General features: G+C 32.2%; 2 protein-coding genes across 2 annotated transcripts in view; one reads left to right on the top strand and one right to left on the bottom strand.

Moving 5' to 3' along the window:
• LOC106665689 (myosin-VIIa) overlaps positions 1–12420 on the bottom strand; it is a 31772-nt gene extending 19352 nt beyond the window's left edge. Inside the window, exon 1 of the mRNA XM_014392310.2 lies at positions 12302–12420. The gene's annotated coding sequence lies outside the window, so the exon portion shown is untranslated. The remainder of the gene's footprint in view (positions 1–12301) is intronic.
• Positions 12421–16693: 4273 nt separating this feature from the next.
• On the top strand, positions 16694–22083 carry LOC112126105. The gene is made up of 3 exons (XM_014392409.1): positions 16694–17054; positions 17126–17286; positions 20223–22083. Exons 1-3 carry the CDS (start codon positions 17018–17020, stop codon positions 21810–21812), a joined length of 1788 nt encoding a protein of 595 aa, XP_014247895.1. The 5' UTR covers positions 16694–17017; the 3' UTR covers positions 21813–22083.
• Positions 22084–23484: the final 1401 nt, after the last annotated feature.

A 23484-nucleotide genomic window follows, 5' to 3' on the forward strand; every position in this document is an offset into this window, starting at 1 on the left:
CTGAAACCTAACAAGAAAATCGAACCTCAAATAAATCGGATCCTCCTTCGTGTTGCGTTTCAAAATTAAACGGTTTGATTTCTCAGTTTAATTTCATTTCCGCCATGTTTTCATTAACGATCCAGCCCAATAAAATTTTATGTATACAGTTGTTTTTACAAGAAACCAAATAGAAAATATTCAGCAGTAAAATAAAAACAACCACCTTGGTATTCTTCGTGGGTTATCAGGAACTTACAACCACATCTAATTTTGTATTTATAAGTTCCTTTAATCACATAAAAAAACACTAACTAATAAAGGAAAACAACTGGAAAAAAGATAACAAGTAAATGTATACCAGTAAACAGTTATTAAACTTGGATTCTAAATTTTTAATTACTATCTTTTCTTTCCTGCAGAATCTACGTTCGGTGAAAGCTTAATAAAAATTCCTTCTATGTTTTGGTTAAGCAACTGCATTTTTAATTTACCTGATTAATTTATTTTGTTCGAAACATGTAGTAATTGTTTTAATTCCAAAGAAAGTAATAAAGGGCCATAAGGATATTTTATTTATATTAATAAAACTATTTGTCTATGAGATCATGAACTTGTAGATTGGTCCTTTTCGAACATCAAGGTCCGCATATCCTCCCTTGTTTTGTTTGTTTAAACGCATTTCGTATCCCTAACCATCCTCAGTTGTGGTTTCATACTCATAAAATTATATTTTCATACTATTTTCATCGTAGATAATATATAATGTTTATCTTTATGGAAAATTTGTAAATTCTATTCTGTAATTGAAGAGAAGGTATCGACCACTTAAAGTTTAATTTGATGTGTGATCAGTATTCCACTCCTTGGCCACAATTCTTTTCTGAACTTTTTTTCAAAAAATTAGATAAATGAAATTACAAAGATGGGTCCTTTTGTAATCAAGGATCCAGCCAGTCCTAGCTGCTTTGGGTTTGTGGTTGGTCAGGGATTTAAGCAGGGTAAGATATAAGCACAAACCACTAACGCATCTGACAGTTGAAACTAGCGAGAATAGGCGGACCAGGATGACAGGAAACGACAAAATAGCAGGGATATTGCTAAGGGGGAAAACAACCAAAAACATGTAAACAAGTTAAAGTATTCTTTAGCAACGTTGAGAGAGATTTCGGAGTTTTAAACTCCGCGTTTCCCATCCTAATGTTTTCTCCTCACCACGGAAAAACCTTGATTCATTCATATCCTAACCCTACCTAACCTTATAGAAAAACGCTAACCACATCCAAACGACACCATATACGAAATTTATTCAAGGGGTTTTAATATATCGTCAATATTAAGCATCAAGTTCCACTCTTTGATGTGTTGTTTTGCCTTTAAATACTGTTTAAAAAAGTTTCAGCGGATTTGAAAAATAAAAAGATCCTAGCCCCTAGGTGCCCTATAGCCATTACTGATTATACACTTTCACCTTCCTCTTGACATTGCCTCCTTTGACCTTTCGGACCCCGCCAACTTTCGAAACGCCTAAATTCGAACTATACAGGCAATCAAAACTATTATTCAAATCTATAATTTCTTTCGAAAGGTGTTGTTTTCATTATGATCAAGTGAAAAGGCGATAAAGGAAATTACAACGTTCATTTAAGAGCACATTATTCTATTAAAATACACATAACCTTACCGCTTTAATTTCATTTAAATAAATAAAAAATAAAATAAAAAATAACCTACATTAATACTGGTCACAATTGTCCTAAAATGGATGAGAACAATATTTAATAAACTTCTTGCTACAAGAATTTTTATTAGAGCAGACTACTCCACTTGATATCAGAAATAAACATGTCAATAACCATCGTGAGCACGAATGGGACGTTAATGAGATTAAACACGTCAGATCTCGAAGACACATTGAAAATCAAAACTTTATTTAACAATAAAAAATTGTTATTAAACTACAAATTAAAATTGTACGATCCGTTTCATAAATAAGTTGAAGATAACGACAAAAAAAATCATTTGAATTATTCAAAAAATGAAAACTGAAACTACCATTTCATTCATATATAGATTAATTGAATTAATTGAAAAGGTTTGCCTTCATTTTACGTCACACTTCATTATTTAATTGTATTTTTAAAGCTAAAGGACAATTCATTTTTGATTAAAAATCTTGACCTGTTTTAAAAATGCCCCTGTGGTGTTTAATTAATTCTCTCTGCATTTTATTTTATTATGCCCGGTTGCGGAAAACATATAAATTTCACCCCGAAGGGGAAAACATAATTGTGTAATTGACTTAGCCAGGGGAAGTTTCTCCTTCAGCTTTACAACTTTAAAACATTATACGTACATACTTTTATGTCAATTCAATACTAGAAATAATTTGTATGAGAACAAATACTCAAGAGCTGCAGTAAAAAAATTGATATCTAATATCTACTGAACAACAGAAAAAAATCAGATTAAAAAAATTAAACTTTCTCTCATTCTCCTCTCCCTCTTTTTCTCCATTTTCTCTTTTTATTTAGCTCCCTTTCTCTCTCACTCTCTTTCTCTCACTGTAGATGTGTGTTTTGTTGTGTTGAGTGTGTTTATATGTGTGTTTTAGTTTAACCACACAACTTTCTGGAACGAGATTCTTATTTTCTCACCCTCACTTTATATCTCTCTCGCACGCGCGCGCGCACACACACATTTTTCTCACCCCACCCTAAAATAAACAAGATTAACGAATTTTTAAAGATAAATCAAATTTGTTTTTGTTAAATATTAGCTTCAACCTTTGAGCAATCGCCGTTCTTATATTCAAAAAGGATATTTTTCATTGTTTGTCCCCTATGAATATTTATGTTATGACAAGCATGACCCGATAGGTAAATACATGCTTTGGAATAAATGTGAGGACCCTTCTCACTAACTGTAAATCAAAAAGATTGTCTTTACTATCCAAGTTCTGTAGATTATGAAATATATTTACAAGTTTTTACATATTGATAATTAAAAAATAAAACTACTTGGATATTTTGTAACGTATGATTAATTCAAAATCCACGAAAATAAATTCTAATATTTTAAGAAATACGTTAAATTGTTCATATGTCGGTTTTATGACAAAGTAGAATTTACCTTTCTAAAATAATACATAAATTCTGTAACTTCTATATGTTAAAAAAGAGTTATCATATAAACATTTCCTGAAAAAAGAAGTGAATTTCAAAATCTTCCACTTAATGTTCAAGACGTTTACACTAAGTACAGTCGGTAGACAATTTTTTTTAAATTGTTCTGAGTCAAGAACACGGTAAAAGGGGAGAACATCATGATTACAATTATGACGGAATGCATCAAGCGAACAATTCACGCTCATTCAGTTAAAGCATGAAAGCATGCTTGAAAAAAATTGGTATTTTATTTTTTCGTTTGTTTAATATTTTTCCCTAGGCGCCCTTCAAACCATGTTACCTAATGGCAATTTTGTCCCAATTGGAAGTCATTATATGTAATTACTGAATGAACCTGCATCTGGCTGCAAAAAAAGAAAAAAAAACATTTGTATACTTGTATGACAACAGGTAGGTTCTTAATAGTCAATTTAAAATATTTTTCTTTAGACATGTGTCCATTAAAATTAGCCAATTATTTTGCAGAATAAAATTTTCCGAAAATGCACAGACTATTTTATGTTGTGTGTGACTATTAATAACTTTACCTATATATTATTTAGGTATATACTCTCTCTCTCTCTCTCCCTCTCTCTCTCCTCTATCTTTATCTTCTCCTCTATCTTTCTCTCTCTCTCTCTCTCTCTCTCTCTCTCTCTCTCTCTCTCTCTCTCTCTGTCCCTCTTCTATCTATCTGAAAATCAGAGTGACAACCCCAAGAGGCAATTTAATATATTTCGACCAATATCTCTATTTCTATAAACTAGCAAAAAAACTTAAATCCAAAAGACGAAGGATCAGAAGGTAAAAAGCCCTATTCATAATATCAAACCACTCCTTCCCCGAAATCCAGGGACGTGAAGTATGTGCATCGTGAGTCTGTAATACGAGTAAGCACGCTTCGGAAGAGGTTGGCGCTCACGGACCGGTTTCTCCTCGACACACTTGAAAATGTGCCGGCCCGTGACCGCTCCCATTCTTATAAAGACAGTCATTTCGTTTCTTTGCTGTAAATTTTCAGTTAGAGGTACACTGAGACGAATCGTCCGGTACATGATGGAACTTACCGTCTTTCAGAAAAGTCAAACGTGATAACCATTCCGTTGAGCTAAGCATGGCGATTTTACTTATCTGAATGACCCTCATTAAAACAATTTTTTTTTTAATTTTCTTCAAATCAAAAGGAAGGTGATACTCGACAAAGTTCAAAGAGCGTGAATGGCTACTTCATTCATCACAATTTATACCTTTGCAAAAAAAATTATTCAAATAAGGTTTATTTTTGAATTTAAATAACTGTGTCCACAACATCCTCAACAAACTTATTTCCTAAACTAGGCTTCACGTATGAATTAGTGGGTTTCTAGAAAGATTTGTCCAATGGAGAAGATTCAGTTGTAACTTTCAAATTTAAACATTATACTGTCTTACTGAAATAGTACTGTCAAACATATCAAATTAATTTTGTATTGGTTATGGTTATTGCTAATGTTCTCGTGCGAAAATGATCATTCTTCTGTGATAAAGAAAACTTTTGGTACCACAAGAGAAATTGATTTATTCTAAGTAAATAGAAAATAAATAATAACGGGGTTCGCAACCGTCTAGTCTCCCGGGGTGCCGGTGTTTTTGAGAAAAAAAAACTATTTATAAGTATCCAGCGATCATCAAATCGAACCCGGAACCTTTCTATAGTGAAGAGTCGCCGTGTCAACGCTCTTACCACTGCCGACACCGACGCCCCTTAAAGAAGACTGTATAAAAATATTCTGATTTTGCATGAAAAAAAATTTATACATGTTATTGGCAGCCCAAAGGATAATTAGAACTTTCTTGAAGTATGAGGTCCCTAAAATGTGTGAAACTTAAGAACATGTCATAGAATTACTTCAACCTTCAATTCAGTCATTTAGAATTGTCCGTAATTAAGTTACGTACTACTTTTGTATACTGTGTGTATCGTTTCTTTGTATTCTATACATACTCCTCCTTTCACTCGCAAGTTCTCTCTCTCTCTCTCTCTCTCTCTCTCGCTCTCTCTCTCTCTCTCTCTCTCTCTCTCTCTCTCTCTCACTCACTCACTCTTTCTTTCTCTCTCACTCTTTTTTTTCTCTCTCTCACTCTTTTTTTTCTCTCTCTCTCTCTCTCACTCTTTCTCTCTTCCTTTTTCTCCCACTGTATGTATGAATTGGGTTGTGTTTAGTTTAACAGTGCAACTTTAACTTTGTTAGTTTCTTTAAAAATGAAATTCTATCTTACAAAAATGCAATTATTGGCAACAGTAGCAGTTTATATTACGAAATTGAACTTCTTATACATTTTTGTTTCATTTATTTTTCAACTGATGTTTCACATATACTTCATATATATTTTCATTAGTACTTCTATGTTTAATATCATTCTGATCAGCTTATCTTCGTTGTGTTGGTCTGTCTGATGCTTTTGGATTCGTTTTCTTCGGACAGACCAAACACTGAACATGACGAAATGACGACACGCGTTGACAGACCGTCACAGAAAGGATGGACAGATCAAAATGATCGGTAACGACCAAATTACAGGTATAATCAACCCGCAGAACGCACAGAGAAATTTCACAAACAAATTGTTTGAACCTTTCATTCATTTACTATTATTAATTAGTATTGTAGTTATTTTTTCTTTTATTTTTATGAATTTTCTCAAGTTTTTAAAGTGTTGATTCTATGATTAATAACTTGATTGAATCTTAATTGTTAATCTTAGCAAATGCCATACCTTTAATTTAGCGTTTATAAATGTTTTGCATTTTTTCCATTACAATTTTCTGAGTGTTTTAGAGGTGTTAGTCTATTGACACCTATGTTGGGTTTTCATAATATTGAAAATAATTTTTTCAATACGTAAGAAAATGCGATTATCGTGGTAGCATTTCCTCTATTATTCTTGTCCACGTCGAATCCCTAACTAACTGTGTAACCTGCAAACGTTATAGCGAACGGTTGATAGCCGATGACCTGGTTCTTTGAGGTTCGCTCTGATCCCGTGTCCAACCCGACGGACGACTTTCTGTATGCATGGAGGAGGAAGAGATCCTCTGAAAATTTATTGAGAACCCTAGCTTCCAAAGCTCTTTCCCGCTAATTGGGAAAAGGAGAACGACGAAGTGAACAAGAACGTACTACGGCAAATTTGACAATGGCTGAGAAAGTGAGAGTGTGAACCAAATCAGCATACAATAGAACAATTTAATGTTTAAACAACTAGTTCTCCGTCTTTCTAATTTCCAGTTAATCGTTTTTGATTTGTATTTCTCTACATATGCTCTCACACTATATATTTTTTTAAAAAAATTGACTTTTACATTTTTTTTTTTTTAATTTATAGGACTACAAGAAGATTATCTGTCTGAACTAATGTAGTGATGTTTTTCTTACATTTTAAGAACGTTTCTGTATGTACAAACATATTGTTACTAAAAATCAATAATTTAAGACAGCCCAGGTTAATTGAACCTTTTAGTACTCCAAATTATTTAAATCCCATGATGCTTGCATTTTCAGCAGGAAATTAAAAAAGTAAAACCTTCTACAATTATAAAAATTATCTTAGATTATATATTACTAATTCTTTATTAACATTCAAAATTTACAAATATTTAAACTTTTTTCTGATAAACTTACATTATTATTCTATTATTGCCCCGAAACTATTACACCAGGCGAAGACCAAACAGTTTCTTACTTGTTTCAACATCATAAAAGCAATTTTCCGAAACTTTCACCCATTCGCAGGACTTTTTTTATTGAGTTATTGAGTTGGGGCCAGGAGAAACGTGTTATTTTCGAAAAGTACAGTATGCACTAATAGAAATGAAGGTGGGGTATGTAGATTCCTTTGCATTCATTCTATTTAGTAGATGGAGTACTCATTCATTATTCCTCCATCGACCTGCATACAATAGTTTGTTATTACAAACTAACCCAATTGGGGTCGATGGGGTACTTTTATAAATATTCCACCATCGACGTGACTTGTCACGTACACAGCTCGAGGGGCGATGGGGATGCTATTCCACCATCATCTCCATTCACTATAATAAATACACTCACACATACAAAACCCAGAAACACAAAACACATTGCATAGGGGCACCTGGATAGTAATATTCCTTGATTTAATGTTTGTAACGATCCGAATTATTAAACGCTCATCATCAGATTGAAGGAATTAAAAACACGTCTCTAGATATGAATTGTAAGAATGAACAACAAATCTGTGAGTAGAACCACCATTTACAACATATGAAAAAGTTAGTATCCACTATTATAAATTGCACTGTTCAGCAAAGTACTTCCTTTTTGGGTGGAAATAGAAAATTTAAAAAAAAAAATCAACCGTTGACAGACTGACAAGGAATATATTGAAAAACAGATAGTGTCTCATATGTAATAATAATATAAAATCATAAATAATAAAACTCAAACAGATAGAAATTTATGGTGCCTTTTCTTTTTATTGGTTAAATATTATTTTCTTTGTTTTGAACTTTTTCACCAAATAGAATTCTTTTATTTATTGATAAAATTCAGGTATTATAAACAGCCTAAATTGATTTTAGCCTAATAAATCAAATGAAAAACGTGATAAATGGGTTATTTTGTAAATTCCTGATTCCTGGAGTTATCTATTTAAACAATAAAAGATTTTTTAAATTATTATTTGCCTTCCTTTTTAACGAGTAAATATCTTTGCGTTGATATGTAGAAAACATGGCCAATCAAATAAACGTAAAAATTGCAAACGTATTTTTTTCGTTGTTTTTAATTAGTGACAATCCAGAAAACTTTGCAAATGTAAAATTCAAATAAAATTAAATTGATCAAATTTGACGAGATTGCAAAATTGGTATATTCTGTTGTTTTAACAGTTTATCGCTGTTCCCCAATTGGAAAATAAGATCACCCAGTTAAATCAGAATTCTACTTTTTTCATTATCCGGCCGTTGACCACCAGAGTGCCCGCCCGGTTTACATATTACTGGGTCAGCCATCCTGGGAACCGAACAATCTTCTAACAACAATGAACTTTCTTGCTTCAATTAAACTCCTTTTTTTAATCGTAAGACAACATTGTTTAAATATGGCTACAGTTGCAGAACAGCCGACTTTCAAAATAAACCAAAATATCATTTTATTAAGCCAAAAAAACACAAATAAAAAAAAACCACTTGGTAATTATGATGTTGATTTTACATCACACTGTATAAATGTTGTTAAATATTCAAGCTATTGTGTATTTCCCGTCGTTTTATTTTTGGTATTTGGCCCTTTCTTTCCGGGATTCATTTAATGCTTTTTGAACGGCGACTTTCCATTTTGGGTACTCGGTTTCTCCCAAAGGGTACAGCATTTCAGTTGGAAATAACTGTAAATTGAGAAAATTTAAACGTAATTTTGAAAACAAAGGCATTAATAATTCAAGGGATATTTTGTAATAGAGAAAGACAAGCGTTTTAACAGCCGGCCTCGTTGAGGAAATATTAAGGAAACTAACTCCCCGCAATTAACCACTCACATTTATTATTAATTATTATTAGCAATTAATATAACGTTTATATCATTAAAACCGCATAGGTTTAACAACAAACAGGTATAAGAATTTTTCTGGTTATTAATGTTTTCAATGTGATTGTGACAATTTTGGCTTTTATTAAAGATGTCTGTAAGATATTGAAATTTTATCTATTTTATAATAATAATCTTTGTTTTCCTCAATGGTTATTGCATTGTTTTTACTTTTATTGGGACAATGTTAGTTTGATTGATCTCTTCTGGTTAGTAATTTTTTTATATCAAACAATCTTAGCTGTTTTTAAAGATAATTAATTTTTTTTTTAAATCATATTTGCTTAGTGGTCATAATTCACCACATTAATTATTCTTTTTATCTAAGGTTTTTGGTTGAGATGAAAAACCCTAAATAAAAAGAATAATTAATTGGAATAATTACTTTTTAGTTATTGATTTCTTCTTCAACTTCAATAACCAATCTTAGGCTTTTTTAAAGAATTTTCTGGTTTTGCTATCTTTTTCAATTTTGTTAAAATAATTTTAGCTTTTTTAAATATCTCTTCTAAATATTTATTCCTTCTGCAATTGCATTAAGGCTTTTTCTTAAAAATGTCTTGTTATTGATTGATTTTTCAATTTTATTAAGACAATCTTAATTTTTCAAAGATTTCTTCTCGTTATTTATTTGTTCTTCAATTTTAATAACCAATCTTTAGCTTTTTTAAAGGATTCTTCTGGATATTGATTTCTTTGTCAATTTTATTAAAACAAGTTTAGCTGTTTTAACTATTTCTTCTGGATATTTATTTCTTCTTCAATTGCATTAAAACAATCGGCTTTTTTAAAGATCCTTTATGGTTTATTGATTTATTTTTCAATTTTGTAAGTACAATCTTGACTTTTTTAAAGATTTCTGCATGTTCTTGATTTCTTTTTCAATTTTATTAAGTCACTCATCAGTTACTCATCATTTTTAAATATCTCTTCTTCATCATCTCATTCATTTCATCTTCAATTTTATTAAAACAATCGTAACTTTTTTTTCTTTTTTTTCTTGATTTCTTTTTCTAAATCAATCAATCAATCAATCTTAGCTTTTTTAAGATTTCTTCTGATTATTAACTTTTTTTAATATTCTTAAGAAAATCGTTTTTTTCACTGGATAAATATTTATTTTTCATTTTATTAAGATTTTTTATATTTCTTCTTGTTAATAAATATTGTCGATTTTATTGAGGCATTAATTTTGTAACACATTTTCTGGTGAATGAATTTATCCAATTATATTGTGATAATCTTAGGTTTTTTAATTAACGATATAAGGAAGATATAGTGCATATTTTACTAAATAGGCTTAATTGTCGCATTTTAATTTATGAAAAAATGTCATGGTTTTAAGAGATTTTTTCGACATACAAGAGCATATTGTTGGAGGGTCGATTTATTTGAATTTGAAATTTATGTGATTTATATCAAATAGATATCCAATATAGAAGCGTCATGATCAAAGTTTGAATTCCCTTTCATTTTAAATACTTTTAATTATACAATAAACGCCCATTTCTTGTCAAAACTGTTTAACAAACTTCAGCGACATTTTTTTTAAAAAAGCCATGAGTTTATGAAGACAAATCCTCACATACAATAAAAAATGACCTCAAGAAGATCCAATACATCAATTTAAACTACGGAGGTCGATCAATATCAACTAGAAAACTTCAGCGAGATTTTAATTAAAATCAATTATCACGAATTAGTGATACGTGGAGAAAGTTCGTTAAGGGGGTGTAAACAATATTGAAGAAACCCAAGAAGTTTTAACGAGGAAGGAAGCTTTTATGTAATACTATAAACTATATTCCAGAACCGTCCCATAAAAATTGCTTTATCTAGGCTGAGCAGTCGGCCCGGGTTTTAGAACGTTCTTTCGATCAAAACAAGTTTTACCACTGATAAAAGTCTTTTTAAGCGTTATGGTAACTAGTTGAAAACATATTTTCATGTTGCGAGCAAAATTTTGAACTTCTTTTTCGTGCAAAACGTAAGGAGATAATTGGCAAACCTAGTTCAATATACATTCCAACCCCCCCCCCAATGGTTAATGCCCTGGATGTAGAAAAATAAATATAAACCCTTTTTTAAAGGGATGAATTTCAATATAAAAGAACGACGAATTTTTAATTAAAGGCACACAGACAGGTAGGAAAGTAGGATCAGGTCAACTATCTTTCACAGGATGAGATCTTTTTTTCTGTTTATACCTTGGGCCGTCGCGACATCAAACGTTTGTTAAATACATTGGCCCTATTTCTTTGCCCTCAATCAATTTCATTTAAAAACAATTGTGTATAGTGTATCAGCAATTGAAGAAAATGTAAGACAAATACATAACAACAATCGATTTCCCCTATCAAATTCTAACAAAATCTGAAGAAGTAGGATTTGATTGATGAACAATTTTTACGTTTTATGGCAAATACTTTGTTTAGCTTATGTGTAGAATGGTTTTCTCTTAAGTGAACTAATTTTTCTCATATTAAAAAAATAGAACAAAAAGAAACTGTGCATGATTTAGAAGATTTTAATGACAGACTTTATATCTTAATGAACGGAGGGAGGAAGTGCATCGATTATCATATCAATAATTGTCCTGAACAATAAATTTTAGATATTAGCGAAATTATGGCAAAATATAAGAATAAAATCATATTTTATGAATTGTCTAGACATTGAATTTAAATTTTTATTAGTTTTTTGTAACATATAAACAAAACTGCATAAATAATCAGGAAAGTAGTTTGAACAGTGAAGAAGCAGTAGACCGTGGAAAAAATTAAATATCTTTTATTCGACAATTAAATAAAGAGATTGGTTTTAAATTAAATATCGATGATTTGTTATAAGGAATACTGTAATTGATCATAATCCAGAATTCAGATATGATGTATGATTTGTGGTCTGCAGCTGATATGTCAACATGAACGTTCCTTTCAATGTACTTTTAAGGGGAAATAAAGGTACGAGGGAAAACCCACGTCTCAGATATTTAACTAATTGTTGTCTCTTCTATTTTTAATTTATGGACAGTTATTTATTATTTTTAAGATGGACAAAGGAAATTTTCTCCGGTGTGTCAGGTGGCATTGTGAGATATTGGCCTTGACGGAGTCCATTCGTATCTCGCACACCGGGAGACTTTAACTAGCTGTTAAGAAGCTCAGCAGACCGGCTTCTCGGTCAGAGAAAGCCGACCCGACGTTAACCTAACTTCTCAAAGACTTGATGGACGGAATATGACATACTTCCGTCTCGACATTTTGGACGAGCAAGAAGATGAGAAAGAAGTTGAGTTTATTTAAGAAACGTCGTTGAACAAGAGGCGTTCTTAGAGATTTCAATTCCACGTCGAGTACAGAACATCGTGCGGATCAGAAACCTAAAATTCCGGCTTGTTTGATGTTTTAACGTTGTGAAATAGATACCGGCGGGTGCAATGCCCTTCAACCAATTATTTATTTATTTTTCTTAAAGAAACGTCCGACATTATAAAATCCGTCTAATGTAATATTTGTTTAAAAATTATTAATAATTGTTTGTTGTTACCTTATAAAAGGGTTTTTTGGCGATATCAGAGAGTGTAATCCATTAGGACACCAAAAGAAAGGCACTGACGCGATTGCAGGAGATGGTACCAGAACTGCGTTGGGCAGGTGACTGTGAACTTGCCACTGGTTTGTATTGCTGCGTGTCAATTCCCATGGGGCATCGACTCCGCGCCATCTACCGATCTTCAACATTCTCTACACAAATGTAGTTCCAACCTATGGCAAACAGGGGTCGGAGCGACCCAAGAAGAAATGGGCGTTCTCGACCTCTCCGCCTCCCTCCAATGGACTTTAATGGTCCTCCGGGTTCCTGGAAATATGGGAAGAAACTTTCCTCTGCTTCGCCTGGAATGTGTGAGTTTGCGTATTAAGATGGCAAACAAATTGGCGAAATTGGCAAACTCGGCGCCAATGTCTTTTTTCCCTGGAAGTTCAGATGTTAAATATAACTGAATTGCATTATTTAAGACGGCTAATTACACTTTTTAAATATAATCAGTATAATCGATTAAAATGACGGTAATCAATTCTGTAAATATTGTTGATAAAAAATAATTAACTACAATTTCTATACACTACATTTTCATTATTATGCTGTTTTTAGACCAAATTTGCAGAAGGTTTGGGTTGTTTTGTAAACATAGGTATTATTTCTGTAGGAAATTTCGGTATCTTTTTCGCTATAGTAAGTAATGCAGAAATTTATTTTCTGTTGCGCAGAATTGTTAAAATTTATTAATTGTTTGCCTTGTATTAGTATTTATACAAACGTCAATAATTTCAGGAGGTTAACCTACACGTTAAATTGGGCTAAGAAGTACCTACTATCCAAAGTCTGATACTCAATTTTATTCGAGATATTACACTTCAGGTTACTTCAACCTTTCACAACTTTAACCCATAAAGTTCTTCGTATCTGATCAAATGTTAATTCTACTGTAAATTTGATTACACCAATGGAAAAAGCATTGAAAATCTACGAGATTCATTTTTTATTGTAACCTTAAGCTAACAAAAATGCAATATCACTTAGAATATAAACTTTTACAAGTTTCTGAAGTTCTTGTCTATAGTTAAAGTCAGATTTTCTTAGTTCTGTAAATACTGACAGACATGGCGCTTTTGTTACCTCTTAACACTTTTCTCTTTCCTCAGTGAGGAAATAGCGAGTACTTCGGGAAAGGTTTGGGATGAATGGTGATCGAGTGGGGTTGGGATAAGGGTCTAGGTTTTATGGAGGCGTCTGTATCGACTACTTGCAGTTTTGGGGATAAATGGGATTAGCTTATAGATAGATAGGTTTGGTTAGCAAGGTTGGATAAGAAATAGGGAGCTTGGGCAATAGTTAGAACGATTTAGAAGAAGGGGTGACTTGAATTATTTGGAGGTTTGAGTAATGAGTACGATGTGTAATCGTGGCGATGGTTTTTTTAGTAAGAGTTTCGTTCTGCTGTCAAGTAGTCCTTTGACTAGTTTATATCGCCTGTTCAGTTCTATTTTTTTCGAGTGTGGGGTCAATTTTTTGACGATGTAAAGCCCCAAATATTCGTACGACACACTGCATAAAATTTACAGTAAACTACAGAGAAAATATTATTTAGTCGTATTGTTTCTACCAGCATTACATCCAGGCGCGTCTCGGCATTGCGCCAGCTAGTTTTGGTGCCTCTCCCTGTTTATAACCCTGACCAATCATCGAAAAAGGCGAAGTACCGAAACATTCTGACTGACCATTACAGGAAGATCAAAATGAAATTGTTTGTTTATATTATAATTTGAACTTTGTTATTAAGATAAAAAAATACTTTAACATATGAATGCTTGACATTAAATTAGTCATCGTATCTGTTTATTTATTAAAAAATAAATTTAAAAAACAGAAAGGTGTTTACATTTGTTACTTTTCGATGCTGTAAATCAAACAAAACTCCTGGACTTTCTTTCTCTTTTAATATATTATTAAAAATTTGATTTTTTTTAAATAATTTAATATCTGGTAGAACTAAAAACTTGAAAACTTTTCTAAATAAAATTGTAATGTTTAGATTGTACGTCACTTAGTGTACGCGTTGCCTGTGTTTGAATGAATTAACCAAGATATCTCTTTTAAATGTTGTAATGTGCCGGATATAAGTTTTTCTTTATTTTTTCTTTCTTTTTCGCGATGTTCTAAGTAACTTTTTCTTTGCTTAAAGGTCAACATAGTTGACATCGTCGTTTTTCCGTGGCCTTGTCAGAAATCGTTGGCATGCAATAGAAAGTATTGTTCCGAATAGCGCGATATTTTCAGGCAGAAGTGTTCGACAACTTTCAAAATTTTTAAACTTTATTTTAGGTTTTTTTAATTTTTATTTTAAATTAGAACAATCAATGGGGCAACCAATTCTGAATCATGATTAGCTGAGATGTATTGTAAAAAGCCATTTATTTTTATCATATATTTTATACTACCCACATCAAATCTTGAATTAAATCGTCAATGAAAATTAATTAGGAATCTCCTCAGTTCTTTTTAAATCCTTGTTGTGTCCTTCTTCACTATTTCTAAAATACCTTAATAACTTGAACCATTGTAATCCTCTTTGTCTAAAATAAATAAGGAGTGAAATAAGAAATAAACAACTTATACTTCCCACTCAACAAGTGGTAAAGTAATTCAATTTATTATCACTTATTTCATTAATTTTTAAATTATACTTTATTCTTGGGATCTGCGAAGTAATGAACGTGTCGCTTCGGATCAGAACCTCGTTGTTTTGATTTGGAGAAAGCGTTTTGGCTTTTCTCCATCTTCAGTGGTAGACAAGGGTATAAGCGGGGGGAGGCACACATTCAAACCCACCACGGGAGATAAGAAAATAATACACCAAAACAGCAAGGTTAGCCAGAGTAAAATTGCAAAAAAGATTGCAAACGACCGAAGTTACAATTTCATTTTATCCAAAATTTTAGTTAAAATTTGTAAGAACAATGAAGTTTTCATTATTTCCATACGCTTATATTTTGACAAAATAATGCATATCTGCTGCTTTAAATCTTTTTTTAAAGACTAGACGTGTGCTAAAGGAAATTTAACAGAATTAGAACTGGATCTAAACAATTATTAAAGCAGGTAATAGGCACTACTCGGTTTAATTTTTAGCAATAACTTTTATTTATAAACATTAAAACGTGAATAAAATTGTCAAGAAAAATTCATAATAATCGTGTCGTCTATGTCCTTTTTTGTTGTTTACGCTATAATACATTTTGCTTTTTTTCTGTGCTTTCTTTGTTAGGCTTATTAAAAATTCTTATAATATAACATATAGAAATTAGATTTGATTAATTTGTTGTTCATATTCGACGATTAGTTATCATTTCGTTAGTGTGCAAAATTTATATAAACTATATGAACGAGAAAGTTTTCTTTGTTTTGATATCCTTATTCTTGAGAAAATAGTGGAATTTTGGTGTTCTAAGATTACCCATTTTTTTCTTTCTTAGGAAATTTTCAACCGCAGTGACAATTTTACTTTAAAAAAATTTGTAACATAAGGACCCTAGCAATGGGGTTATTGTGAAATTTCCAAATACCGGAGTTATTAAAAGAAATTTACATCATATCACTGATTGCGTCTCGAAAACGTAGCATTTTTTAATCTCAGCGTGCATTAGTTGACAGATGATGTGATGATAATTGATATTGTCACAATTTTACATTTTAGTGAACATTTTGATAGAAAATGTTGCCCTTTCTTCTCGGTTTGAATTATAGCAATAATGTTTTATTTATAAACATCAAAACTTGAATAAAACTATCAAGGGAAGTCTGCCGTCTATTCCTTCAGTTTTTGTTTTCGATACGATACATCTTGTTTTGGTTTTTTGTCCGTGCTTTCTTTATTAGGCTTACTGTTGATTCTTATAATATAAAATCTAGAAACCAGAATTGCCAAGTTTTGTACTCTTCTTTTTCAACAAGTAGTAATATTTAATTAATACAGTTACCATTTGATTAGTTTCATAATGTTTATAACTTACATAAACTATGAAGTTTTCTTTATTTCGATATTTTTAATTATTGGAGAAAATGTAAACATTTGGTGCTTTATGGCTACGTTAAGTTCCCTGTTTTTCCTTCATGGGTACTTTTAATTTGTAGTGTTGATTTAATAGAATAATTTTACTGAAGAAATTTATTAGGACTGGATATTGTATTGTTAAATTCCCAACTTCAGGACAAGTCATTAGAAGAAATTTACGTTGGACCAATGATCACGCTTCGGAATCAACAGTCGTTTTTAATGCTTTAATTGACAGATAATTGTTTAATTGAATCAAAATTGAGAAAATAAAATCGGTTTAATACGTGAAACTAATTTCCGCCTTACGACAACAAGGAAAAAAGATACCCTGTCGAATAGCAAGAGGAGGAGGAGATCGTTACGCTATTTTTTTATTATTCTCTTGTTAGTAATAAAAAATCGCGAATCCACCTATATAATGGCCAACTGATGCCGGACCGAGACGAGTTAACTCGAACTGTTATAATTCAACGAGTTCTGCAGGGGGAAAATACAGGGTGTAAGTACGAAGTACAAAAGTGGCAATCCCGGCCTGACTGATCCGAGGCGTATCCGGGATGAGCTAGCTACCAACCCCCGCCTAACCGCCAATCTTAACAGGCAGCATTGTAAACCTTCAGGTTCAGTCATCGTCCAACAAGTAAAGAATGTGGTCCGTTATTGCTGCATTTATTGGACTCTGTGGTAAGTGCCGTCGGATAACCCCTCAAAAAATCTAAGTTCACTGTTCAAATTTAAACGGGACACTTTTTCAGCGCTTGCCAACAGCAATATGGTCCAAGTTAACTGCCCGAAGACTGGCATTTACATTCACGTCATGCCTTCGGCTAACTGCAAACTGTTTTACGTTTGCACTAGTGGCACGGTAATTATTCTAGAATGTCCGCCAGATACTATGTTTTCTTCGGAGGAAAAGGTCAGTAGAATATGTCTTGATAAGTTTTGGAATTATATTCACCACATTGTTTTGTATTTAGCGGTATTTTCTTCTAGTTACAGTCTAACTCAATCGAACTAACTATTACGATCGTAAAAATCGATACATAAAAATACACAGATACATGTACACAATTTTTTATATATAAATATATATGTATACTNTGTGTGTGTGTGTGTGTGTGTGTGTGTGTGTGTGTGTGTGTGTGTGTGTGTGTGTGTGTGCGTGTGTGCGTGTGTGTGTGTGTGTGTGTGTGTGTAGTATTATTTGTGTCGTACTATATCTGCATTTATGTATGCTTGAGAATGTACATACAGACTGAAGTCACACACTCGTGTAAAACTGGCCATCAATTATAAGTATAAATTATGCATGTATATACGTGTGAGAGAGAGATTCTGGAAATAGTAGTCAATTAAATAAATAATAAATAAATAGTGATGAAAATTTTTTAAAAATTATTTTAGTTTAACCCAGAAGAGTAAATGTTAACCCCTTCAAATTTTAATTAACACTACTAGAAAATACGTTTTTTGAGTCATTAATTTTTAAATGATTCTATCCTGACAGCTAATAACAAACTCATAATTAAATTAAACTTAACGTTAATTCTTGCTGATGTTCATTAAATTACGCTTTGAATACTCTCGCAGATATTTACGGTTGAAAATTTGACTATTTTGTATACTAATTTTTCTCATTTCTCATGTTCTATCGAGGGTTGTTTTTTTTTTTTTTTTTTTTTTTTTTTTTTTTTTTTTTTTTTTTTTGTAGTAAATATAGATTTTCAACAGGCTTGCAGTGTTATAGAATTATTACAGAATTTATTAGTTATGTCATTATCTTGATCCAGAGGCGTACAAATGTACAAATTCTTTGCATGCTTGTGATCTAAAATCATAGAAAAATTCAGTTCCTTTCCTAAAGCTTGGAATCATATATCCGGAAAAAACACATTGTACTACATCGTGTGGCCAAAAAGTCTGTTACTCTTTCGGGTAAAATTTTAGAATAGCTCCTATTGAAAGAATTCTTCCAATCCTAAATTCTCAAAATATAATCCCCGACCATCAATTTGGTTTTCGCAAGTGCCTCTCCACTCTCCAACAGTGCCATCGCGCGGTAGACACATCTCCTCGCTTGAGTTGAGACATTACTAGTCTCAGTTCTGGGGCCTTTCTTGACTAATGCCAAGCTTTTGAACGAGTTTGGTACCCGGACTTGCTGTTCATTCTCCCCTTCCCTTCATCTACTATCTCACATTGCACACCAACCTCACCGGTTGTTCCGAGCCATTGAGAGCAATTCCTTCTTTGCATATTTCCCTATCCTTGCTGGCGTTTCTCAGGGTAGAGTTCTGGCCGCGACACTATATTAGGTTTCACATCTGACTTCCATTACTCTCTAGTAACACCGTTCCTGTCATTTCCACTCGAAACCTAAAGCAACACCTCACACTACTAGAGTCTTGGAGTGAAAACAAAAGACAAGCGTTCTTGATAAACGTTCTGACTTTCATCTCAAAAATAAAAGGCTTCATTACAACACCATAGTTAAGCCGATATGGACTTACTTGGAAGTGTTGGGTTCAAGAAAACAACATCCGCCGCATCCAAACTGCCCAATCATTTTAATCTTACGAAAAATCTTTGATGTAACTATGCTAATGCTTAGTTAATGGTCCATTTTATGTAACTACAAATACAGACTTAAATATTCCTTCCGTTCAAGATGAAATTCATTCCAGTTACCGCAAATTCACAAAACCCTCCCAAACACTATAAATCAGCACATCCAAAAAACTAGCATTTCGAATTCCCTCGAACCCTTCTCGCCGACTCAAAGTGATAAAGACGCAAGTATTAATTTATACTTCAATTAAATAGACAATTTAGCATCACTGTAGTACAACTAATGGGTATTTTCTCCGCTCTTGTTTTTAATTTTGAATACATGCATTTCCTATCTCATTGTTACGTTTTAACGTATTGAAGGTAGTTGTAATGTACTGCAAATTAAAAAATATTAACTTTATTATTTTTATTATTATTATTTTTATTTTGGTCGTATCTAATCATTTTGTAGCCTGCTTATTTCCGCTGTTTTGGTTGGTCCGGCGCGTTTCATTTCCCCTTCTCAACAGGTCGGCTTTTATTGGTGTCCCGCCCTGCTTATAACCCAGAACAACCACGGTAGATTGCGAGAAGCCGAAACTCTTTTTTAAGTGGTTAATAGTTTCATTTAAGTTTGACAAATGAATGTTAAAATTGACCGCAAAATATAGCATTTCACCGTGAATTGAAATATTTGTTAAATCTACAAGATTACGTGTGGAATAAAATTAAAATCTGTCAAAAAAAATTCATTTCCAGTAATAAAATTGACTTTAAATGCGACACAGCGAGATTAAGAGAACCGTCATGTTTGAACGTTTAGCAATCATTTGTCGCCATATTCTCAATTGTTTTTGGCTATTGGTCTTACCATTTACTACTTTTTGATGGTTTAAAAGAATTACGTGACACTTTCTTTACGAGTGCGTTCAATCAAAAGCTAATACCAAATAAAATCATCAGTGACAAACCTTTTATCTATTCAAAATTGTCTACCTCATTTCTAGATGACGCGTTCTATTTAACTTGAACATCCATGTTTATGGCACTTCTCCTTTTATGAAAATAATCTAGAATTTTTTTTTTTTACACTTTTTTATTAATAATTTTATGGTTTTAGAGGCCGTGTCCAATTTAAGTTATCTTTCCATACCAAGTAGTAGTAATATTAAATCATTCACAGTACACACTGTTTATGTTCTTCAATAATATTAATGTTATTTATTTCCATATTTTGGAACATACAGCACACTTGAAGTCAAATAGTATGTTCATAAATAATTTTTAAAAATTTATTTTCAGAAATGCAAAGCTAGTGGTGAATGTCGTGAACTAGTCTGTGCTGGAAGGATTGATGGAATATATGCAGATCCTATAGAAAATTGCACTCGCGTTTATAAATGTACTGCTGGTAAAGTCAGCCATGTGCACACCTGTGCAAAAGATGGAGCGCAATGCAGTGAGATCGAAAAAGAAAATAATTGTCCGGAAATAAATTATTCGACAGCTTTAATATTGAGAAAACGTGATATTTGCAAAACAAGAACAAACGACTTATATGCTTTGAAAGATTGTTCAAGATATGTTAAATGTTTGGACGGAAAGGAGGTTTCGCTTAAAACATGTCCAAGCGGAAGAAAGTTCAATGGTACATTGTGTGTTGAAAACTATGAATGTGGTAATATATGTACAGCAAAAGAAGATGGTTTTTATGCAGATGAGGAGGCCGAATGCCAACAATATGTTTCCTGCAAGAATCAGCTTGTCAAATCTAGACATCAATGCCCTTCCGGAACTGTTTATGATGGTTCTTCTTGCATAGTTAGCTCAACAAATGTGTGTCCTTCATTCAAAAAATGCCAAGGGAAGCAAGATGCAGATTACTTCCGTAATTGTTCGAGTTACTTTGAATGTTCTAATGAAGCTGTGATCTATGAAAAAAGTTGCCCGGATGGGGAGAATTTCAATGGGACTAATTGTGTACCTCAAAATATGTTCTTCTGTCAAGGACCAAATCTAAGTCCTGATTGTTTGGGCAAAAACGGCTTCTTTTTCAACCAATATTCTGGATGCAATGCATATCATTTCTGCGCCTTTGGAAATAAGCTTGTTTTCAGATGTCCTGAAAACCATATTTTTAATGGAAAGCGTTGTGTTTTAAAGAACCAATTCCAATGTCCAAATAAGACAAACCTGTGTGAAGAGAAGTTTGATGGTCACAACCACGATATGGAATCAAAATGCTTAATGTATCAGGTTTGTTTTGAAGATGATCTAAACAAACATCTTGTAACATTGCCTTGTCCACAAGGAGAAATTTTTAATGGTCAAGAATGTGTAAAGCCATCAATGATCGTCTGTCCTTACAAAGACAAAGAGTGTAAAAATAAAAGTGATGGCTATTACACATACAAACTTATAAAAGAAAACTACTTCTGCAAAAACAGTTCAAAACTGATGTCAAAACTGACACTGAAATGTGGTACCAATTCTTCTGGTTGTAACTTTTATTCTCATCCTGAAAACATCTGCTTGGAAGTCAAAAAAGGGTATTTAACTGACACAAAGTGCAGAATGTACTATGTCTGTACAAACTACAGTTTAACATCTTATGGTAAATGTGAGCCTACTCATGTCTTCAATGGAGAAACTTGTGTAGACAGCAATAGTTTTCAGTGTCCAGCACAGTCAAAATCATGCCAAGGGTTAATAAATGGTTTCTATCAGGATATTGATTCTGGGCGTAAAAAATATTTCTTTTGCCTTAATGGGGTGAAAACTGAATTTTCCTGTCCAGAAGGAAAAGTACACAATGAGGATGTTTGGGAACTAAACAACAACTTTAAATGTACAACATTTCTTTCCAGGCCAAATTTTATTCATGTGACTTAGTGTTACTTGTTATTCCTTGGTTTTAGTATGTTTTTGGTTATTTTACATGTATTGTTGTATATAAAAAGTTTTATTGCCACTAAATGAGAAAATTTCTTTTTAATTGAGCTATGTAAGAAGAATACCTGTACTTTTGTAATGTATTTTCTATCATTTTTACACAATGTACTGAAAAAAATAATTGTATAAAGCTAGTTTTTTAGTTGTTCAATTAGATAGTATTTTTAAAAATTTAATTAATTGGTAAACAAAAAAGTGAATCTTACTTGAATATATTGTATATTTATTTATTTATTATTTTAGGAAATTATTTCCTGGTTTGAGTTCCCTTAAACAGTAGATTAAAATATTATCATTAAATAAAAGCACTTTGTTTATTGAACAATTCTGTCTCAAATGTACAAAAAAAAATTAATCTAAAAATATAATCTAAATATCATTAATAGCTATGATTTTCCATTTACATATTTCATGAACAGTGAGGATAAAGAGATGAGCCAGTATTTCTCAAGTTTATTTATTTATTCACTATTAAATTAAGTTTGAATGTGGATCAGGTATGTAGTCAAATGAAAGAAACTATTAAAGTTTTCCCATAGTGTCATGGAGGTGCTATAAAAAACAGCCCAGTATTGGTAATCCAAGGCTATTAAACACACTGGATTAGTCAATTCAGTTGAAGCAAACCAAAACAAAATGTTTGATATGATATAACTGGAAGAACACCATATCACACTGCAGGCAAAACATGTATAGTCAGCCATATGTAAACCATGGTAGTGAAGACTCCTTTTCGGTGTATGGACTGACTATATGACTATACAAATTAAAATATTATATATTGGTGTACCTGAAATATTTTGATGTACTTGTACCATAATTAAATGGTGGCATGGCTTTTTATGAACGTTACTATTCATTGGACTATTATTTTGAAAGGGTTACATCATACATTTTTGCTCTTCAAATTGCGTGTTTAAATATTCATTTCCTCACCTCTGATAATTTATCTGTGTATGGAATTAAATTTTTTTTTAAATGTCAAGTTGGGTTTTTAAAATTCCTTTGGCTTTGTTTTGGACTAAAGAAAATGAATCATTGTGCCCACAACCTTCTCAATTGCAACATTCAACCATTTCTTGAAAGATAGAAGTGTGAGACTTCGATATAGTATGTGCTACTTTTGTTCGGCAATGCTTGAAACAAACCAAGACTTACAAAACACCAGCCAATGACTGATTTTGCCTGGAGCAGACTGATCACTGAAGCAAACAAAATGTTAGACTTGGCTGGTGTGATTTATCCCCATTCTCAAAGTTTAACCCGGTTTGCTTCACACAGTCTAGGGCAGCGTGTTGCAACTTCAGGCTGCTTTGGCTAATCCCGTGTTTTGAACTTCAAACATCAGTCAAATATTAATAGTTCAATTAAAGTGATAAAATGTACATTGTACATGACTGTGCAATTAATACTTATTCCTTCTGTATGCTTCCCATTCCACTAACACTAATATAGTGTCTTTTTATTACAATTTTCTAACAAAATATATATATATATATATAAACTTCTACAAAAAAATAAGTAAATAAATAAATAAAATGGTAACGAGTGGTTAGGGCAACTGACTCCTATTTGCCACACTAGCAATTCTGAGTTAGAATTTCAGAACAGC

Source organism: Cimex lectularius, unplaced genomic scaffold (assembly GCF_000648675.2).
Source record: "Cimex lectularius strain Harlan isolate CLEC.00 unplaced genomic scaffold, Clec_2.1 scaffold104, whole genome shotgun sequence".
NCBI lineage: Eukaryota > Metazoa > Arthropoda > Insecta > Hemiptera > Cimicidae > Cimex > Cimex lectularius.